The sequence below is a fragment of the Cibotium barometz genome, chromosome 3, assembly GCF_041138505.1.
Source record: "Cibotium barometz isolate CiBa-2024 chromosome 3, ASM4113850v1, whole genome shotgun sequence".
Taxonomy (NCBI): Eukaryota; Viridiplantae; Streptophyta; class Polypodiopsida; order Cyatheales; family Cibotiaceae; genus Cibotium; species Cibotium barometz.
This window is the reverse complement of record NC_141048.1, coordinates 67,631,451-67,651,075: the sequence shown is the minus strand read 5'-3', so window position 1 is coordinate 67,651,075 and position 19,625 is coordinate 67,631,451. Positions and strand designations below refer to the sequence as shown.

At 41.3% G+C, this 19,625-nt stretch overlaps 1 protein-coding gene across 4 annotated transcripts; it reads left to right on the top strand.

The window, feature by feature from the left end:
• The first annotated feature begins 105 nt into the window (after positions 1-105).
• On the top strand, positions 106-9,468 carry LOC147640445 (receptor homology region, transmembrane domain- and RING domain-containing protein 5-like). 4 transcript variants are annotated; one of them, XM_086780577.1, is made up of 5 exons: positions 106-399; positions 998-1,228; positions 8,084-8,226; positions 8,410-8,488; positions 8,599-9,468. In XM_086780577.1, the coding sequence occupies exons 1-5, from the start codon at positions 273-275 to the stop codon at positions 9,255-9,257; spliced, it is 1,239 nt and encodes a 412-aa protein (XP_086636703.1). In that variant the 5' UTR covers positions 106-272; the 3' UTR covers positions 9,258-9,468. The 4 variants fall into 4 exon arrangements, with proteins under 4 accessions (XP_086636703.1, XP_086636684.1, XP_086636689.1 ...); XM_086780558.1 differs by having other exon boundaries at positions 107-399; positions 8,084-8,488; XM_086780563.1 differs by lacking the exon at positions 106-399 and adding an exon at positions 443-626 and having other exon boundaries at positions 8,084-8,488.
• The last annotated feature ends 10,157 nt before the right edge of the window (positions 9,469-19,625 follow it).

The following is a 19,625-nucleotide window of genomic DNA, read 5'->3' as shown; positions in this document are numbered from 1 at the left end:
GCATGGCTCAATTTACACTAATAGCGAAATAAAAATATATTGAACTAAACAATGATTTACAACATTTCTCTCCAAGTTCCCAATCCCAAGTGCGTAATTGCCAACCTTCAAACCAGGCTATTATATAGTATCCAATGGGCGGGTGCAGTCCACGTCGCCTCAGGCCCCTGTACGCTTTCGTTTAGTAGCGACGAGCAGGGTTCAGTACTCTCTCTGTCATCTCTTTCTTCAGATCGGCTTTTTGAATTGCGCCTGCAGGACCTTTTCTTGCGATGTGGCGCAGCCCGCTTACGACCTTGGCTCTGGCTGTCCTTTTCTGGACCCACAGCACTTCCGGGTACGTTCTCCTCATCGCCAACAGCTCCACCTTTACCTTCGACTCCAGCGAGGCTAACTTCGGTAAGCTTCTCTCCTCACACTCTTGCATTTATCGTCTCGGACACACACACACACACACACACACACACACACACACACACACACACACAGAGCGCTCAGGAAGGCTTTCTGCATGTACCTTATGGGCTAGAGCATTTGATTCCCATTGTCTTGCCTGGCACACCCTTAGTAAGTCTTTATACACTTCATGACAAGAAGAACCCTAGCATAAATGAAGACAATCATGAGTACGTACTCTTCATGTCAAAGTGTATTAGCCTTTTATGGGGCAATCTCGGTGATAATTCTCTTCAGTTTATACAGCAAAGGAAGGCATGTACTGCATTAACACTGGTTACTTATCTTGTTGTGTAATGTAGCATAGATACACCATATGTTGTCTTGGAAAATAGCTTTATGTTTGAATCTCAAACTAATAGAGTGAAGTTTCAAATAACACCCAGCAGCATAACATGTAACCAAAACAAGATCAAAAGGTTGTCACAAGGCCAATGCAAGAAACCATTATTGAATATTGTGCATTTCTAGCATAATTGAGAACAATTGAGGATTATGGAATGTTGCAGAAATAATATCTTCAATTCTGTGTATGCCACAGCTCCCCGTGTCAAAGGTTCTGGTATAAGTGGGTTTGTCATGTTTGGAAACCCTGCTGATGCCTGCTCCTCTCTTGAATCAATCTCGATCACACTCCAAGCATCTAATTCTCCATTCCTCTTGACTATGAGGGGCAACTGCTCGTTTGAGGCAAAAGTTCGCTATGCCCAAGATGCAGGATTTTCGGCTGTTATAATATACAACAATGAGTCCAGCTCTGACCTTGTGACAAGTAAGTAAAATCATTTTAATTTTTGTCATTTAATGTCACTCTATGAGATGATGTTATACTAAAACTTTGATATCACACGTATGCAAGTATGATTTGTGGTTGTACAATGCACTTTCGAGCAGACTTTTATGCCAAGTGTGTTTGCTAGAACTTGATACAGACGTTTCACGAATGTGTACTTTTTCAAACACATAGTTTTAGCACTCTTGAACTTTGTACACTAAGTTGACTTGATACTGTGACACACCTTGCTCCGATGTTCAAACTTGCAGATCAGGTGTCTGGACATGGAAATAGGTGTAGGCGGGCCACCTTTGTTCTTGTCGGGCAAAGGCGAATGGGGCGTTTTCACACATGGATGCTGTTATGCTAGGAAACTTGCAGGTATTGTCTGGGCACCGATCTTCCGGCCCAACAGGAGAGGGCAAGTTTGGGCACCCCTTGTACTGGCTGACCTGCATCTGACAAGCACAGATGCTCAGGGGAAGAGTTTTTATAGTTCCCCCATTCCCATTCTTCATCGTGGCTGTTGTAAGCTTCAGCCTTGGCTGATTCACCCCCTTCCTCAGCCTGTAAACAGTCCAAATTAGCAGTCCAAATCAGCAGCAAACAGCATCATGACAGTCCCATCTTTGTGGCAACCAATGTTCATGCCATGTGCACCCTGCACTTGGATGCCACTTGGTACCCGGTCTGAACTTTTTAACCTCTCTACTAAGCGATACCTTATTTTGCAATTGTTTGTAACAAAACACTTGCCTTTGCTTCTCTGTCGAAGTGAAGTGCTGATGTCTTGGACTTGATGCCACCTGGATGCCTCTGTCATGCTCTACTGAGCTTCCCTGAACTAGGAAGTAGATGAAGTATGAGGGAAGACGAAGGGCCTTTATATAGCGTGTAATCTAACCCATTCTGATGGTCAGCCTGCTTGACCAGTCCATGACCTGCAAACTGCTGCCGGAGCCGTGTATGAATGGATGCATGGTATCCTCGAGTGCGACATTGTGTGTTTTGATTCTTTTTTCTCTTTTTGTTTTGATTATGTAGGTAAATAATACGATATCTAATATTGTTACGGTGGTATAAAATGTTGGCTTCTCTTGAATGAGTGAAAACAACTCATCACACTGAAGATTGATTGTTTGCTTAGGCAATAGACTGTTAGCACCACTCTTGCTTTTTTGCTTTTGGGGTGACTAAAATGTTTGACTGCTTGGGCATTAACTGCATGGTTATGTGTTGTCATGACCTTGCTGAAAAGCAAAGAAAACATGAAAGGGTGGAAGATCTCATGATCTCATGATTACTAAATTTTATTTGCGAGTTTTGTACATGCAAGTAAATTGATATCATAATTCCATTGATGTGAAGAGAAATTCATCGTTCCTCTTAGTCTCATGTGAGCATTGAGTTATGTAAGTATTATTTTATGTTTCTCAAGGGCATTTAAATTTTATATTCATTGAAATCAAATCAGAGATATAATTATTTACCTGTTTGGGGTATATGCATATATGATTCAACACACGGATATGTATATTAACATATATGGTTCGGCATACCAATCATTTTTGGCCATCACGAACTTGCCTATGCCACCAAAGGAAGGCATTGTCTTTAAGCAAGGATGCAGCTATGGCAACTTGCTTTGATTCCGAGAGTTCCATGGCGTTGAAATAGAGATTCATCTTATAAAGCCATTGTTCCAAAGTTTGACGATTTGGGTGACCATTATAAGATTCTTTGAGCTTAATGTCCAGCTTCTTAGTGTGAATTGCTTTGAATAATTAATGAAGAGCCTTTAAATCATCACCTTCTACTTCAGGAGGAATACAATCAGAGTTTGCGATGTTGGCAGCTGTTGATGACAACGAAGAAGAAACCGAATCCCAAGACGTCTTCTTGTTTCTTGATGATTGATGAGATACCATCTGAAGCTCACTTCGCAAAAGTTGTACTGTTGTTGTAGAGAGTGTTAGAACGGAATCTCGTAACTTCGTAATTTGTAATTGCCAATTAGGAGGAGGCGGAGATGACTCCCGTTGCGTCTCTTGTTCTTCAGCCATTGTTGATAACTCTGCATGACAATGGGTCTAAGCTCTAGTAAACATTGGATTGGGAAGTTGGAAATTTAATATGCACCTCCATCACCATCACTGATATTTGTTGTTGAAACATGTGAAAATTTGATGAAGATTTTTTGGGGCAACCGGCTGAAAATTGTTTTGTGATGAGAAGCGGTCGAGTGTTGATATGGCGGGCACCAAGCCAAGCAGTGAGTGAAGAAGTTGCTGATTTTTGTAGAAAAGAGCCCGTCTTATGTGCTACAAAGGAAGCTGAATTGTCATGAACATTGCAGAGAGAGAGAGAGAGAGAAGAGAGAGAGAGGGGCAGTCGATTCGTCCTTCGTAGAGAAGCATTGTTTTTTTTTCTAGGGCTTTCACTAATTGGGCGATGACTGATTTGTGGCTGGTGGTACGTGGCCTTTTGAAAAGGGAAAGGCTTTAAAGCCTTTTGATGTTATAAGGCTTAAAGCGGTTTTTTAAAAAGATGTCAAAGTACTAAAACCTTAATGTTTTTAAAAAACATTATGTATGATATGGGGCTTTGCAAAAGTCCTGACTTTTCACATTAGAAAGGTGACGACTTTGCACGAAAGCTGTCGTTTCAGTCTCGGCTCCACTAGTCGTTACTAGGAAGGGTTACGAGGTGTAGCAAAGCAGCAAGGCAGCCCGGTCATGATTAGAGCAAACACATGTATCTTTTGATTCTTCTCGCTTAATTTGGGGATTTTAGCCTGAGTAGGAAAAAATTAGGCAAAATTGAGCAAAGGGGGTGAAATTGGTAGGGGTGTTCATTCTCGTTCTTCCCCTTTGAAACCGGCCTTTAGTAGAAACCAAAGTACGGTAGACTAGCAGTCACCCAAACATAGCTTTAATTCAGCAAATAAGACAGACAAAAAGGGGAGCTAGAGTGCTCCTACACAAAGACAACGACACCTGTTGGCCCCAAAGCTTGGCCATACATCATGGCCATACATGGCTTAGACATATGCATGTCCAAACTGCCAGTCCTCTTATCCTCCTAGCATAGAGGTTTCACACAGCCCTGTGCCCAAAACACCACATGGTTATTCACCTCTAATCTGCCAAGATAATACATCCACGAGACCCTGATTATGCATCCACCAATTGGCACATGCACATAGCCAAAAACACAGCCATACATTAGCTCGTAGACTCTTCCAAAAACATGCTAGATATGCTCCTGTTTTTGCCCTCTTAGGTTGCAAATCCCTCCTCTCACAAGGGACCAAGAGTAGCACTTCCGAACAGCCCACAAGCCGGAGAAAGAAGAGTTTAACCTGTGTGCGTTTGACACCGCCCACACGCCTGTACAAAGAAAGAGAGAGAGAATAGTAGTCGGCTGTCTCTGTCCAACAACACTCCTCTTCCCTGTGTCTCTGCAACTTGTCACCCTCCACAAGAGAGAGAAAGAAAGTGCAGTCTATCCCTGCGCTTCTCTGCACCTCAGTCCACATGTAGTCCAAACTTGTGTTTCTATGCAGCCCAGCCAGTCGCCAGGAGGGAGAGGGGGAGTAAAAGGGCCTGCGTGTGTAGCTGCAGCCGGCCGGTTGCAAAGAGGTGAGGGGACTGCTGTGCAGCCCCTGTGCATTGCCTGCAAAACTGCCCAACCAGCCTGTTGCTCACCCGGAGAGAGCCACCTGCGAACTGCCGCCAGCCTGGTGTCGTCCCTTCCCCTTTGTCCAGCCCGTGAGCAGTCCAGTCCACTTTCCCTGCAGTCCGACTGTTACCAGAGAGAGAGAGAGAGAGAGAGAGAAAGAGAAAGCACCTGCGCGTATCTCTTCAGCTAGTTCCTCCTCCAGAGAAAAAGCACACGTAGCTGCAACTCGATCCTCCAAAAAGTGAGTCCTCCAATAATAACATGTCCCCCCCTCCAAACGGCCATGACTCTCAAAAAAAGGTTCTTTTAATTTTAAAGGTTTTTTAAAAACCTTTGTTCCCTCTCATGGTTTTAATAAACGCTAGTCTCCTCCACACATGGGGTTGTTTTAATAAAACCCTTGCTCCTAGGATCACCTTGACCCCAAGTATGAACATTCAAAATGTCTTGCACACTGACCAACATGCCCACACATACGCTGCACAAATTCACAAGGTCACGACACCCTTGCTAAGGCTGATTTTAGGGTTAGGGCAGGCTGATTTTTAGGGTTAGGGTTTTGCTATGGCATCCTACAGGTTAGAGTTTCTTTGCTCTGATACTGGTGTGAGGACTTCTTAGTCTATTAGTGTTTTAGGAGACATGATTAGAGACATAATACAGAAAGTAAAGAGACTTTAAGAGAGGAAAGTTGTGTTGTTTGCATTGATACACAAGGCCTTCTTAAATAGGGACTGAAAAGTTACAAATGAAGAGGCACATCCTTGACGAAAGGTTGTGACTCTTGAATTGAATAGTTATGTCGTTTGGACCTAGAGATATGTCCTTTGATCAATAGATGTGTCTTTTTGAAGAGACATGTCCTTTCATAGTAACCCTTGTGAAAGGTTGTCCTTTCAAAGACACCCTTTCACTAATGTAAGTGATTAAGGTGTAGTTTAGTGAGATTAGTCACAAATCGTGGCATGCATGCAAACAAGCTGAAAACTCCAAGAGCAAGTGCACAGCGAAAAACCGCAGAATTGAGAGAGAGAGAGAGAGAGAGAGAGAGAGAGAGAGAGAAGCGTATAACTCAACTATTCAGAATACAATGTACAATGTGGGGGGGGAGGGTAAGGGGCCATTTTATATGGCCCCAGGGCAGCCAATCGCCCTGCTCTGTAAATAGTCGACAGCAACCACTACTGTCCACGACCAGCAATCAGTGCCAGTCGGCCAGCAGCAGACACATGTTGGCCAGCACTCTCTAGACAGCTAGCATACAAGGGAAAGCCAGGGGCAGCAAAGTAGTTGGACAACCCTCCACACCAAGGAAAAAATATGGAAAGTGGGGAAAAATGAGAAAACACCTAAATCGGGCGGGCACACCCATAACAGAGGCCCTGGTGTAAATATCGAGACAGGAGATGATTGCTAACATCCCCTCTCAGCTTCGGAATGGGGAACCAATCCCAGTGAGCTGGAGTGCCGCTGGAGCATAGCCTGAGGAAGAGACTTCGTGAAGAGGTCCGCCACATTGTCCTCCATCGAACAATAAAGAAGCAAGATGTCACCAGCCAAGATCTTCTCATGAACAAAGTGATATTGTATCTCTATGTGCTTGGTTCGGGCATGGAAGACCGGGTTCCAAGCAATAGCGATACAGCTTTGGTTATTGCACTGGATGATTGTGGGCTCCTTCTTTGGAAACCCAATCTCGCCAAGCAACCTCGCAAGTAGCACCACAAGCAACCCGGTACTCTGCCTCTGTTGACGACAAGGCAATAGTTGGCTGCCCCTTACTGCTCCATGAAACCGCTCCTAAGCTGAGGAAAAAACTGTAGCTTGATGTGGATCTCCTCGTGTCTGGATCTCCTCCCCAGTCTGAGTCACTCCAACCTTGGAGTCCGACTCCATCCATCAATCCCCCTCCTGTGTAAAAGAGTCCAAGATTCTTCGTACCCTGCAGATACCGCAAGATCCGCAATCCTGCGTCCCAATGAGACTTCAACGGTGTCTGCATGAATGAGCTCAGCGGCCCCACAGGAAAGCTCAAGTCCAATCTAGTGTTCAGCAACCAGATCAATGAACCAACTAGCTTCCGGTATAGAGAGGCATTAACGGGCTCACAAGGATCATTCACTGTAAGCTACGTGTTCGGGTCCATCGAGGATGTGATAGGCTTGCAATTCTCCATCCCAAAGGCCTCAAGCAACTCATCAACATACTGCTGCTGAGAGACAAAGAACCCCCTTTGGGTTTGCTAGATCTCCAATCCCAAGAAGAAGTGGAGTAAGCCTAAGTCGGTCATCTCAAACTCCTTTGATAAGGTAGCCTTTGTCACTTCAATGTGCTCCACATGACCGTCGTTGAGAATGAGGTGACATTGTGGTTTTTCCACGATTTCCCATTGGAGGGAAGAGGCATGTTTTGTGGGTCCCTTGCCACCGACCATGAGTAAAAAATGGTTGTTATTGCGTGTGTTGATATGTGTGATGCTCGTAGAGGGCTATTGTGTGCTCTTGGATTGAGTGGGCGTACGAAGAGCATTGCTTGTATAATCAAGAAAAGTGGAGATGTTCAAGTGAATAATTCTTTCTATTTGTTATGATCCTTGGTGCTAGGCTTCATTATGGCTGAGTCTGTCGTGTATCTCCGGAGCTTTGACAGAAACTCAGTACACAGACCTTTGTATGAATGTATGCTGTGTGTGTGGGAGCATATATTGATACCAAGTTCTACACCCACTATTGGGCACTGATGACGTTAGTGGGGATGTCGTATCTAGTCCATACTATGCATGACGGAGTTGATGGTTTATTGTCTTGTGGATGACTACCATGAGGTTATAAATTGCACTTTCTTATAAGGTGAATTTGGGCATGTTCCTAGATTCATCAAGGTATATATATTCAAGTGAATGATTATAGGTGATTGATGGAGATTCTCGTGAAGGTGATTGTAGATCTGCTCATTGTTGAGCCTATAAATTGATGTATCCCACGACTCATTTTGAGTGAAATTTATGGATCCAATGAGATAATGCTTTATGTTTATCATTGTGTCAACAATCACCTGTTAATCATCTTACATTTTTATTATGGAATTGACAGTGTGCTCCTTCCTAGCTTCACTGTTTTCCACTATGTTGACTTCCAAAATATATGATGTTATCGGTTGTGATGGTGCCAGTGGCTGGAAGCTCAGAAGGCATCAGTATACATGCTGTGTTTGTCACAAGAGAAGCAGGTGAAGCACTGGCTCAGTATGCAGATGATGTGAACTCGGCAGTTTGGATTCTACCTACCTACGAGAACACACTGTGGTCTGTGGTGGTATTTGCCTTGATTTCTGTGCTTGCTATTGCTGCTGCACTAGTTACTTGGTATATTGTCAAATGGCACAATAATAGGCGGTTTAGCAGCGGTTATACAAGACACCAGGAACCTTTTGTAATGAATTCACATATTGTGCAAGCAATGCCAAGTGTTATTTACAGAGTGATTGGCAATGAGAAGGCTGCTCAAGAGGTATGTGCAATATGCCTTGAAGACTATATTGCTGGGGAAAAGCTGAGGATTCTGCCATGCAGCCACAGTGAGTGAGCCATGTGCAGCATGGAATAATGCTGGTGTTGAAATAGTTTTCATTAGTGGTCATGAAAACATTATGTATACGTGGTAAACAAAAACTGTGGCCTTTTGCAGGATTTCATTCTACTTGTGTGGATGCATGGCTAACAATGTGGCGAGCAGTTTGTCCTATATGCAAACGTGATGCTCGTTTTGAATTTCCAGACAGTCAAGCTTCAGAGAGGACACCGTTACTGAGTTTTACCTCCAATGGAGGGAGAGGTTCTCATGGGACAATGCCAGCCTCGTCATCAGAGTCACCACCTATCCAAATTCCCCCAACCCAAGCAGATTCTCAGGTTGGCTGTATGGACATTCCATCTTCCTCCAAGGGTACAGCCTCTTCATCTTCTTGCACATTGCCGTTTTCGATCTCAAACAGCTTAAATCCATTCAGACGATCGACTACTTTGGAATGCTCACTCGAAGCCTTCCGTGCATCGCCATACTTCACTCCTCCCTCTTTGTCTCACAATGCATCTCCACTTCTTCCAGGTTCATATGCAGCTCCTTGCCTGCTGGATTGCTCTCCAGCCATAGGCTCCCTATCACCGCTTTCTTGTGGTTCCCGGGATCCTCGTAGTAAATCATTTCTGAATCCTAGCAAAACAGATGCTTCTACAGCTGTAGGGTCATCTTCCCCATTTTCTTGTGGCTCTTGCGGCTCTCGGAGTATATCGTTTCTTAATCCTAGCAAAGCTAGCAGTGCTTCAAAGCTAGTTCTAGAAGCCTAGAAGTGCGATGTTGTGTTTATCTCTACAGTTTGTGGATGTATATTTTGAAAGCAGTTTACATTGAGCTGATCCTCTTACCTTTCTTGGATCAGTTGTCAGTGTTGTATAATCTGGAAGCATCCGGTTTTCGTAAACGTATTGTAAGGCTATTTTTTCTGGTCTTCTTGTGAAAGGCAATCATGTAGTTACATTTTTGGGCATGCCCTCAAAGAGAGACAGTGTGGTGGTTTTCTTGGCCTTTGTTTAATGGCTAGAGCTTCTTAGTTCTCATCTTCCCTTCGAGATTGACTGTATCTTTTTTTGGTATCAATCTCATCGCAAAAGTTCAAGTTATGATGCTGTACCTGGCGGAATGTTGCGAAGCCAAAAGCCAAAAGAAAGCTTCAAAGTGGTGAGCAAAGCTTTCCCCCCGGGCCCGCATCTGTGTGTGTGTGTGTGTGTGTGTGTGAGAGAGAGAGAGAGAGAGAGAGAGAGAGAGAGAGAATTAGAGAGATTAGTGCATAGATTTGCGAAGGTAATGCATCGACAGTTTTTAGGCCATTACATATTGAAAAAAGAGTAGAATTATTTTGTAGAAAAAGCTTCAATTGCCATTTCTTTTGAGAGATTTATTATATGAAGTGCCAGGGCTGCCACCTTGGGCCTAACATTATCAGGCCAAGATGTTACCCCATTTGACAAGGCATGCTCTGAACGTGGTGTGAAAAATGCACAAGATCCATGTACCCATAAAACTATTCTAGCGTGCCGTCTTATGGTAAAAAGACATTTGTAATAGCACTAGAGATAAATCTTATTAGTGCCTGGGCAAAGAGACAATAATTGAGAAGATAAGTTGTATTAGTGCTTTATGGAGTTTTGCAAGGCTTTTGGCATGGTGCCATGAGCCAACCTTCTGATTAGAGGATTGAGGTAGGGATAAAAGATGAAGCCGAGAGGGCCATAATCACTTATGTACACAAAAGCAAGGACTGTGAGAGATCTTATTTTCCCATTCGTAGTCTCTATTCTATGATGTATACAGATCATTCTACCTACAACAATAGAATACTCTTTACATCTTCCTTCTAGATCATTATACAGTGTTGAGTTTGAGAGTTAGATGACGAGCAAGCACACTACATCAAGGCACTCATATAGAGACATTGCACCCAATTGGAGTTTCTAGGCTCCTTGAAGCTCACTATTTTTTCATGCTATGATTTATTATATATGCATGGTTGTAGAGAAGTTAAGCCCATTTTGGGCTTTGGGCCTGTAGATCTCAAATGCAAACATAAAGACTATAATAGTGAAATCTTGCTTTTGGCATGATTGTTCATGAGCCTATAAATTCTAAGGCAATCTTAAAATTCAAAATGGCTTTTTTATAAGTGTAGAATTGTAATTGAAGACTACCACTTCATAATGTATTTCTATGTGAGTAGTTGTATCATTATTACTTTCTTGGTGAGCTGATTAGCACACTATGAGTATGCATATATCATGAATATAAAGTATTAAAGTGGTGAGCTTCTAAATATTTATTAAAAGAAAAATAAAAAAATTTCAGTGTTTTATCTTGGAAGCTCATTGAAAAAGCTCGCCAAAAACTAATGTCCACTACATGCTAAGCACATCAAAGATCTCAAGCTTAGCATATGAGACCACCTTCCCGCATCATGGAGTTACATTTGTGCATCATTGAGTTTCTCCCAGTCCTCACATCATGTTTTCAGGGTTCGATATGGTGCGAATTCGGAATCTTTTTCTCTAATACTGTCAAAAACTTTGGCTTTGATATTGCAAAGGCCTAAAAAATAAATTCCAACAAAGGGCTTGAGGATGAGATCTAAGCACTCGAGGAAAAACTAGAGACAGATGCACAAAGGGAAGTCTTAAGGTAGAACTATAGAGAGCTAAGGACCGGGCTAAAGAGGCTGATACTATAACCACAACAATTTCTAAACATAATATCAAACTCATGACAACACCACAGGAACCCACTAAGGTACTCCTTGATGTGGTAAACCTCTACAACAACAAAGACAGCCTACAAGGCCCTCATTAAGCGAAAGCACACAATGATACAAGAGGCTTACAAGGATCTACATGTGGCTCATTAAACAGAAGAACACAAAGAATTCTCATCTCCTTCTTGAAAGCACTTATTCTTTACCACCAAAGCATTCTCATCTCCTTCCTGAAACCACTTATTGCATGCATGCATGCCTCTGGTTAGCATGCCCCAGTTAAGTTACAAAGCTCTCTGAGATTTCAAGAAACCAATTCAAGATCCTTATAAGCATTTATCTAGTGTCACAATGACTTTACCAACAACCGTGAGTTGATCTTGAAAGTCACAAGGTCAGCATCCCCCTCCTCCATCTTAAGATTGAGAAGGTAGCTTCAAAGAGAGAAGGAAGATGGATTGTTTTTTGTTTTTTGCTTATGTCTGCTCACACAAATTAACTCGTTAATGTGATAGACATGATTGCTTGAAGAGAGAGATAGAAAAGCTAAGAGCTAATAATTTCACGAGGAAATGAGTTAATAAGGCCAAACATATGTTTAAGTCTTGGAACGACAATGGGTGCCCTTTGGTGATCAGTTACTCTTAGGTGTGACCTAGTGGAAGACTTGAGAAGTATAAAGTGAATTTTCTCATGTTGTAAAGTTAATGTTTACATTCTTTCAATAGATTGAATGCTCTCTACTCTCTTTCCCTTGCAACTCTACAGAGTGGTTGGGCTTGTTGATGCCTATGCAATGCCATTAGATCACATATAATCCTTCTTCTCGTGTCTCCTTCTCTTCTCCATGCTCTCTTCTTGTGGGTCTTTGCATTGAGAAGTGATAAAAGGAGCCTTTTGACAATCAAATGAACTGTTACTTCACCAAATCATATGCATTCAAAGGTGACAAAAGGAACCTTTTGACAATCACATGAGCCATTGCTTCACCAAATCATAATACACAACACAAGGAATCACCTTAATGTAGCAACGAGTGTAAGAGGACCACTTGATGAGCAAATTCTTACCAACATGAGGATTAAACTAACGAGTTTGTCTTTGTGGTAATTTTTCCAATGCTTTTGGGTATTAATTTTTGGAACAATTATTGAGAAATTGTCATCATAGTCACCAACGATTTTTGGGAGGCCTTGCCACTCATAAGAACAAGCCTTATTATCAAGCTTTCCCATGGGAACATAGCTAAACCATTAGGTATGGTGCAAGATGCAAAGAATAAGACCTTCGGACTACGTTTCCACACCACACATTTGTGGTGATAAATTTCTAGAGAAGAGGGTTGTACACCATGATCTTCAAAAGTCCTTACATGAGAGAAGTAAGGCTAGTTCTTCACAATTGGGAAATCACATTTACATACACAAAGGTAACCGATCGTTGAAAATAACGTGAAACACATTTGTGGTAATAAATTTATAGAGAAGAGGGTTGTACACCATGATCCTCAGAAGGCCTTACATGGGAGAAGTATGGCCTAGTCCTTCACAATTGAGGAATCAATCACATTTACATATGTAAAGGTAACCGATCCTTGAAAATAACTTGAAAAAATGGAAGACTCATCCGATGGGTCTAGACATTCTTGCTAACACAACAGTTGGAATTGCTTCGATTAAAAACATGTGCAAATATTGCAACAAGTTATAGGATAGTGAAGATGAGAACTAGGATTATGAGACTCTTCTAAAGCTTGACAACTCTGAGGACTGGGTTCATGCCTTGGCAACCATGGACACTCTTCTACAAAAGTTTGCAAGGTTTGCAAACTTTTGTAGAACAAGGTTTGCAAGATTAGACGAAAATTATTTCCCTTCTACAAAAGCGTGGAGCAAGGTTTGTAAGATTGGATGAGATGGAAATTATTTCTCTATTCATGATTTAGTTTAACGCCCCTTTTGGGAGCAAACATTGATCTTCAAACAAGGAGTAACTAGTGATTCATGTAGTGAGGTATTCTCCCCAAAAGAATAATCAACTTCTGCATCGCCCATACAGCCACCTACTGGCCAAGGAGGAGAAAACTACATAGAAAGCCTAAGAAGCATCTTCTCCTCATGGAGACAAATATTCATTGGCTTCACTATGTTGAGATCATGGATTCACATGAGACCTAGTCTAGACAGTGGAAAGATGACCTAAATTAGATCACCCTCCTTCAAGCCAAGACAATGGCCACCAATAGAGTTGACAAGGAGCTCACGAGCTTCGAGCAAGCCAAGCTTTGCCGAGCTACATGCCAGCCTTCAAGGATCTCCTTTGGAAGATCTTGGAGACATTCATTGATGACCTTTACGTGCACTCAAAGGTGGAAGGAGCATCTTGCTCACCTTAGACTACTTTTTAAGAGATGCTCGCTCTGCTGCATCATCTCATAGAACCCACTTTAAAATGCCAATTTTGGATTAAACACAATGTCATTCTTTGCACATTGGCAACTCCACAAAAGAGAAAAAGATTCATGCACCACCCTCATCTACAAGGGTAGAATTTCATAGGGCACGTAGGGTATTACAAAAGATTCATGGGCACGTAGGGAATTATAGAAGATTCATCTTCTTGTATACCATATATGCCAGACCCCTATATAAGTTGCTGAGTATCTTCAAATTGACAAACAAATGCCAATGGGCATATAATAAATGAAGAAGGCATTAATAAGTGCACCCATATTGAGATCCCCCAACTGGTCCCCCCAAACTAGGATGTAATTTTCCATGTGTGTATCGATGCTTCAACATTCACTATTTAGCATAGCCTAGGGACTTCCTTGTGACCTTTACTAGCCATAAAATTAATAACGTTGAACATAATTACACAACCATGGAGAGGGGGTTTAGCAATGGTGGTATATGATGTAAAGAAGTATAGACATTATCTTCTAGCTACGAAGTTTATTGTCTTTGTCGACCCCATCAACAAGCACTTCTTTATTTGGTTAATAGGCCTTACACCAAGATGGTTACTCATTCTTTTGGAGTTTGATTTTACTATCACCATGCAAAATGGGTTAGTGCATGTCTATGCCGATCTAGAATTCCAAATGAAGAAATCCCTCTCTTCTCGATGCTCCATTGTTCCACATTGACTATGTACTGGAATAATGGAGGAGTGAAGATATTTCCCCCTTCTTGGCCACCACTAGATTTCTAATCGACTATCCCATCAAGAAGGAAAGATTTAGAGGCCCCATTTGGAAGGCACACCCTTTCAATTAATAGTGGGAATGCTTTACAAGAAGGGTCAAGGTGGCATCATGAAGAAATACGTTCATGAAGATGACTTTGTTACCATTATTGAGTAAGACCATTCTTGCATAGGAGGACACTTTGCTGGGGGGGCACCATAACTACAAGGTTCTCCAAGTTGGCGGACTATGGTGGGCCTGCAAGGTTCTCCAAGTTGGTGGACTATGGTGGCCTACACTCTTTGGAGATATAATAAAACTTGTAGAATGCTAAAGGTTCCTCATGGTCCAATAGAAGGATCATCATGTACCTCTAACCTTTGTTATTTCATAGCAAACATTTGTAAAATAGGTCTTAGATTTTGTGGGTTCTATTAGCCCCAATAGCAGTGCAGTCGCCCGCTAATAAGGGAACCCAAGTGCGCTTCATCGTAGTTTCCCACCACTGATTACTTCACACAGTGGAATGAGGCCAAACCTATGCAGAGTGTTGATGCGAGATCTATTGTCAAGTTCCCTTATGAAAATGTAATAATTAGTCATTTTGGTTATTGCCCACCACCAGAAATAGAATCATGATCTGCATTTTATCAACAAAGTGCTGGAGTTGTTGCTCAAAGAATTCTTGGTCGTGCATAGAAAGTTGGCACTGTACTACCCACAAGTGAATGAACAAGCCAAGAGAACAAACAAGACTTTGCACACCATTTTCACCAAGATGATAGAGGCATTGAGAAGTGCTTGGGAGAAAAAGTTATACTTTACTATATAGGGCTATTGCATCACCTAGAAGGTGGCTATCAATAGCTGTTGATGGATAAACCAACACAATATTTACGGATTTCACATTAAACATAAGTGCAACATTAATGAATATTTAGATGATCATCACATAGATTACAAAACATTATAGTACTCACATAGAATTTAGATGAATATTTAGATGATCATCACATAGATTACAAAACATTAATGAATATTTAGATGATCATCACATAGATTACAAAACATTATAGTACTCACATAGAATTGTGAGACAAAGATACATAACTGATTGTGTATTCCTTATTTTGCATGCTTATATATTAGTGATTTACACCATCTGGATCAAGAAACAAAGTGTCATCTCCGATTCAACATGCATGTTGAGATCTTATTCCTAAGCTACCCCTAAGTTAAGGTAAAAGTAACAATAAAACTACGGTGAGTTATCTCCTAAGCTAACATTCAGCACACCCAATGGGTAGTCTGCCCCACAGAAAAATGTCAAACCCACTTGATAATGAGGATTATTCGGATAAGTAATAATAAATTCAAATTCTATAATTTCCTAAGTGAATATAGGCTGATGATAATGGCATCTAAAATCAATATCTACTATCTCAGTGTGGAAGGATGAATTTAGCTATAAGAATCTATTTGAGAAGATAAAAAAAGACATTTTTTGATTTTCTTGATTGGTGGGTTGTGGATTTTCTTCAGTCTGCCCCTTACTATCCGGATTGTTACCTTGACCATATAGTCAGGTAACCCAACCTCGCCTTTGTGCAGGAGTCCTGACATTGGCACCGAAACATGTTGAGCTAGGTGAGGCCAATATTTGGAAGGATGATCCTGATCCTGGAAAGATACGGACAGTCTTTGGAGATAGTGGAAAGGCTGTTGAGTAAGAGGTGGAATTTCTTTATTGAAATGTGCTACAATAGCTTGTACTGCATGCCAATTTGATGGAATGGGAAAATTTCAAGCTCGTAGAGTCTCCACAACATTTTGAATAAAATTGGTGCATCTTTCTAGGTCTCTTTCCAGCACATGAACAGAGCTCTTGAGTTTTTAGCCTGTGTCTCCAGAATCTTGTCTTTGCCTTTCATTAAATTGGCATATTCTACATGATGTGCTTTCAGAATCTAGATCTGCTCTTCATAATTATCTAGCTTGGCAACTGCTGCATTCAATTCTTTGGATCCAACAACTTTCTTTTTAAGTTTGTTAATCTTCTCAATATCTTGAGCTTGTTGCTCTTTAAGTTCTTCATTTTTTCTTTCTAGCTCTTGATTTGCTAACTTCAAAGCTATCACTTCATTCTTGAACTACTCTGCATTATGATGATAAGCTTTAGCCTGTTCTTTGTAAATGATACCCTCTCTTTGAATCTGGCTAAGCTATTCATCTTGCTAAAAATTAACTTGTTTGCCCTTGTCATGCTAATTCCTAGCATCCTTTGAAGATTGGGCCACTTGGGTCTCTACTGGTATATCTTCAAATCCTCCTAAAGTTGTTACCGGAATGTCACTTGGTCCTCCAGATCCACCTACTCCAGATCCACATACTTTGGATGTATCATTTGGCTTTTTGTTTAGCAGGGCATTAGGGTGACACATTTAGGATTAACCAAAAGCTTGAATTGTTCTCTATATCCAACATCATACTACAGATCTTCCTTGAGCTTCTTGATTTAGGCTACATAAGAATCCATCACTAGTTGTGAGCTCATAGACCTCCAGATCTTTGGCTCTACATCCATGACATCTATCCGAATTTGCAAGATTTAGAGTCTTGCTACTTGATCAGCTTGCTCGATCAGCTTTAGATGTAGTCTCATGTTGATTCATGGAAAAAAGATGTTGGGTTATGTCGACATTTTAGTTTGAGTTTGTGTACTTTTGTTGGAAATCTAGAATTTCTTCTTGCATCTCCTGGCTTTATCTACATTGGACTGTGCTATACGCTCCCTGAGTGCTTCTACTGTGTCTACCTCAAGGTTGGTTGTTTAGCTTCCAAGGCTGCCACCTTGTTTTGGATTACGGGTGTTTTTGTTAGTTTTGCTATGGATTTTGTCAGCTAAGCTATAGAGAAATCAAGCTCATTCTGTAGAGCATCTTTTTGGGCAATCAATGATGTAAAACACTAGTTGCTTTTGTTGCATAGTTTTAAATATATTTATAGGTAGCTTGTAACATGATTGTATCCACTACCTCAACCACATCTAGAAAAGCTAGTGGATTTGAACTACCTACCACATCAGGAGCTTGTTGGTGGATGGTTGGATTCTGTGGCATATCAAGATTCTTTGGAGTTGTCTTCGCTGGTTCCTACATCTCCAATTCTTTGGATTCCCTGAGTGTCTCTTTGTATGTTGCACTTTTACTTCCAGTTCTTTTTATAGGTTTTATCTTTGGTTGTTTCCTTACGGGACCCCTTCTCCACCTCTTTATCTTGAAACTTCTTTACTATGTGCATGTAGGCAGATTTTATGGATATCCGGTAAGGTCTGATCCACCTCAGCTTGAGCTGGATGTGGACCCATTCTGGAATTGAATAATAAAACTGGATCATCCACATTAAAATCTTGAACTTTGTATTTTGGTCCACAAAGATCTTCTAACACCTCTGGATGATGTCAACATTCCAGCTACTCTGAAGTCTCTTCTCCCCTAATGCCAACAATTGCTCCAGACACGTGATTGGTTCCTCCAAAGAAAGTTTGTGAGTCGCGCTGCTACCCGAAAATTAGGAATGATGAATTCCTTCAGCACAATTACTTCCAAACTATACACTAATGAAAAATGAATGCGACCTATTACCACTTTATAAACTATCCTGAATGTCCATAGTGCTGAATATAACTTTTGATCCCAATCTATCCAATTCGGATCAACTATCTTCTTCAAGATTTTCTACAACACTTGGATTCAGCCTGCCCATTCGCCTGTGGATAATAAACTATGGATTTCTTGTGAATTATCATATGATACTCTGTGAGACTCTTGATGACCTCATTCAAGAAATCTCCACCTTGATCACTGAACCAATTCAATTGGACAACTAAATTTGGTAAGTATCATCTCATACAAGAATTTTTCTATGGATTTCTTGTGAATTATCATATGATACTCTGTGAGACTCTTGATGACCTCATTCAAGAAATCTCCTCCTTGATCACTGAACCAATTCAATTGGACAACTAAATTTGGTAATTATCATCTCATACAAGAATTTTTCTATTGATGTAGCCTCATTATCTCTTAGAGCTTTGGATTCAACCCACTTTGCGTAATTAGTAGCAATTCTTTGAGTTGGAGGCTTTAAAGGTCCTACAAAATCAAGTCCCCATTTTTGAAATGCTTCCAATGGCACTATCGAATTATGTGGCATTCTATCTGCTACAGTATTCAGCTATCCTAACTACCTAGTAGAAGTCACAAACTTTGGCAAATTATTAAGCATCTTTTAACACTGGCCCCATTTTCTAGTAGTAATATCAAATTATGCAGCATTCTATCCGTAGCATTCAATTGTCCTAACTGCCTCTAGTAGAAGTCATAGGCTTTGGCAAACTATCAAGCATCTTTTAACACTATGGGTCACCATAATCCTACTTAAAATGTCTTTCGGCTTGTAATTTCTATGGGAAAGTGTCCTCCTCCACTAACACCTTGCTTCTATAATGACTGTAACTTTCTCATGATCTTGAACACATCGTCTTAAAATTTGATACTGTTACCATATTATAGTAGTGATGTGTGTGAACACACTTAGGACCGCCGGGGCACTTTTTCCCTCACTAGGAGGTTTTTTCCCCCGTGCATTGTATATACGCCCATTATCTTTTAGGGTTGGTTATCTTTCATTTTTGGCACTCATAATACACTACAGTGTTGTGCTCAAGCTTCCTCATCTTCTTGAAGTTGTGTGTGCATTCCTGCAACCCTAATTCCAACAATTGGTATCAGAGCAGGCTTCCTCCTCCCGGGCAGCATCACCGGCACCTGCCGCTTCATCTCCTCCGATTGCAACGAGGTTTCACGAGCGTCTGCAGGTTAGTATATGCCGTGGAGAGCCCGTAGGGCTCGGTCGTTTCAGAATTTTGATCTGAAGTCATTTCGCCCTCCGTTTTTGCATTCCAAGTACTGAGCAGGCAAAATCGTCCTACTGTGCAGATTTTCTGTCAAGATTAAAATCTGCAGGACAGGTGCCCATTCGTCTGTTTTGGGCTGTGCTACATAGCACAGGTCGATTTTATACAGGTTTACCTCTTACAGACAGCATTTACATCTAGTAGTACAGTCATTGGCCATGGCTGACAACAATGATGTATTCCGCATGTTGGCTGCTGAGGATAAGTTGGATGGCACCAACTATCCATTGTGGGCATATATGATGCGACAT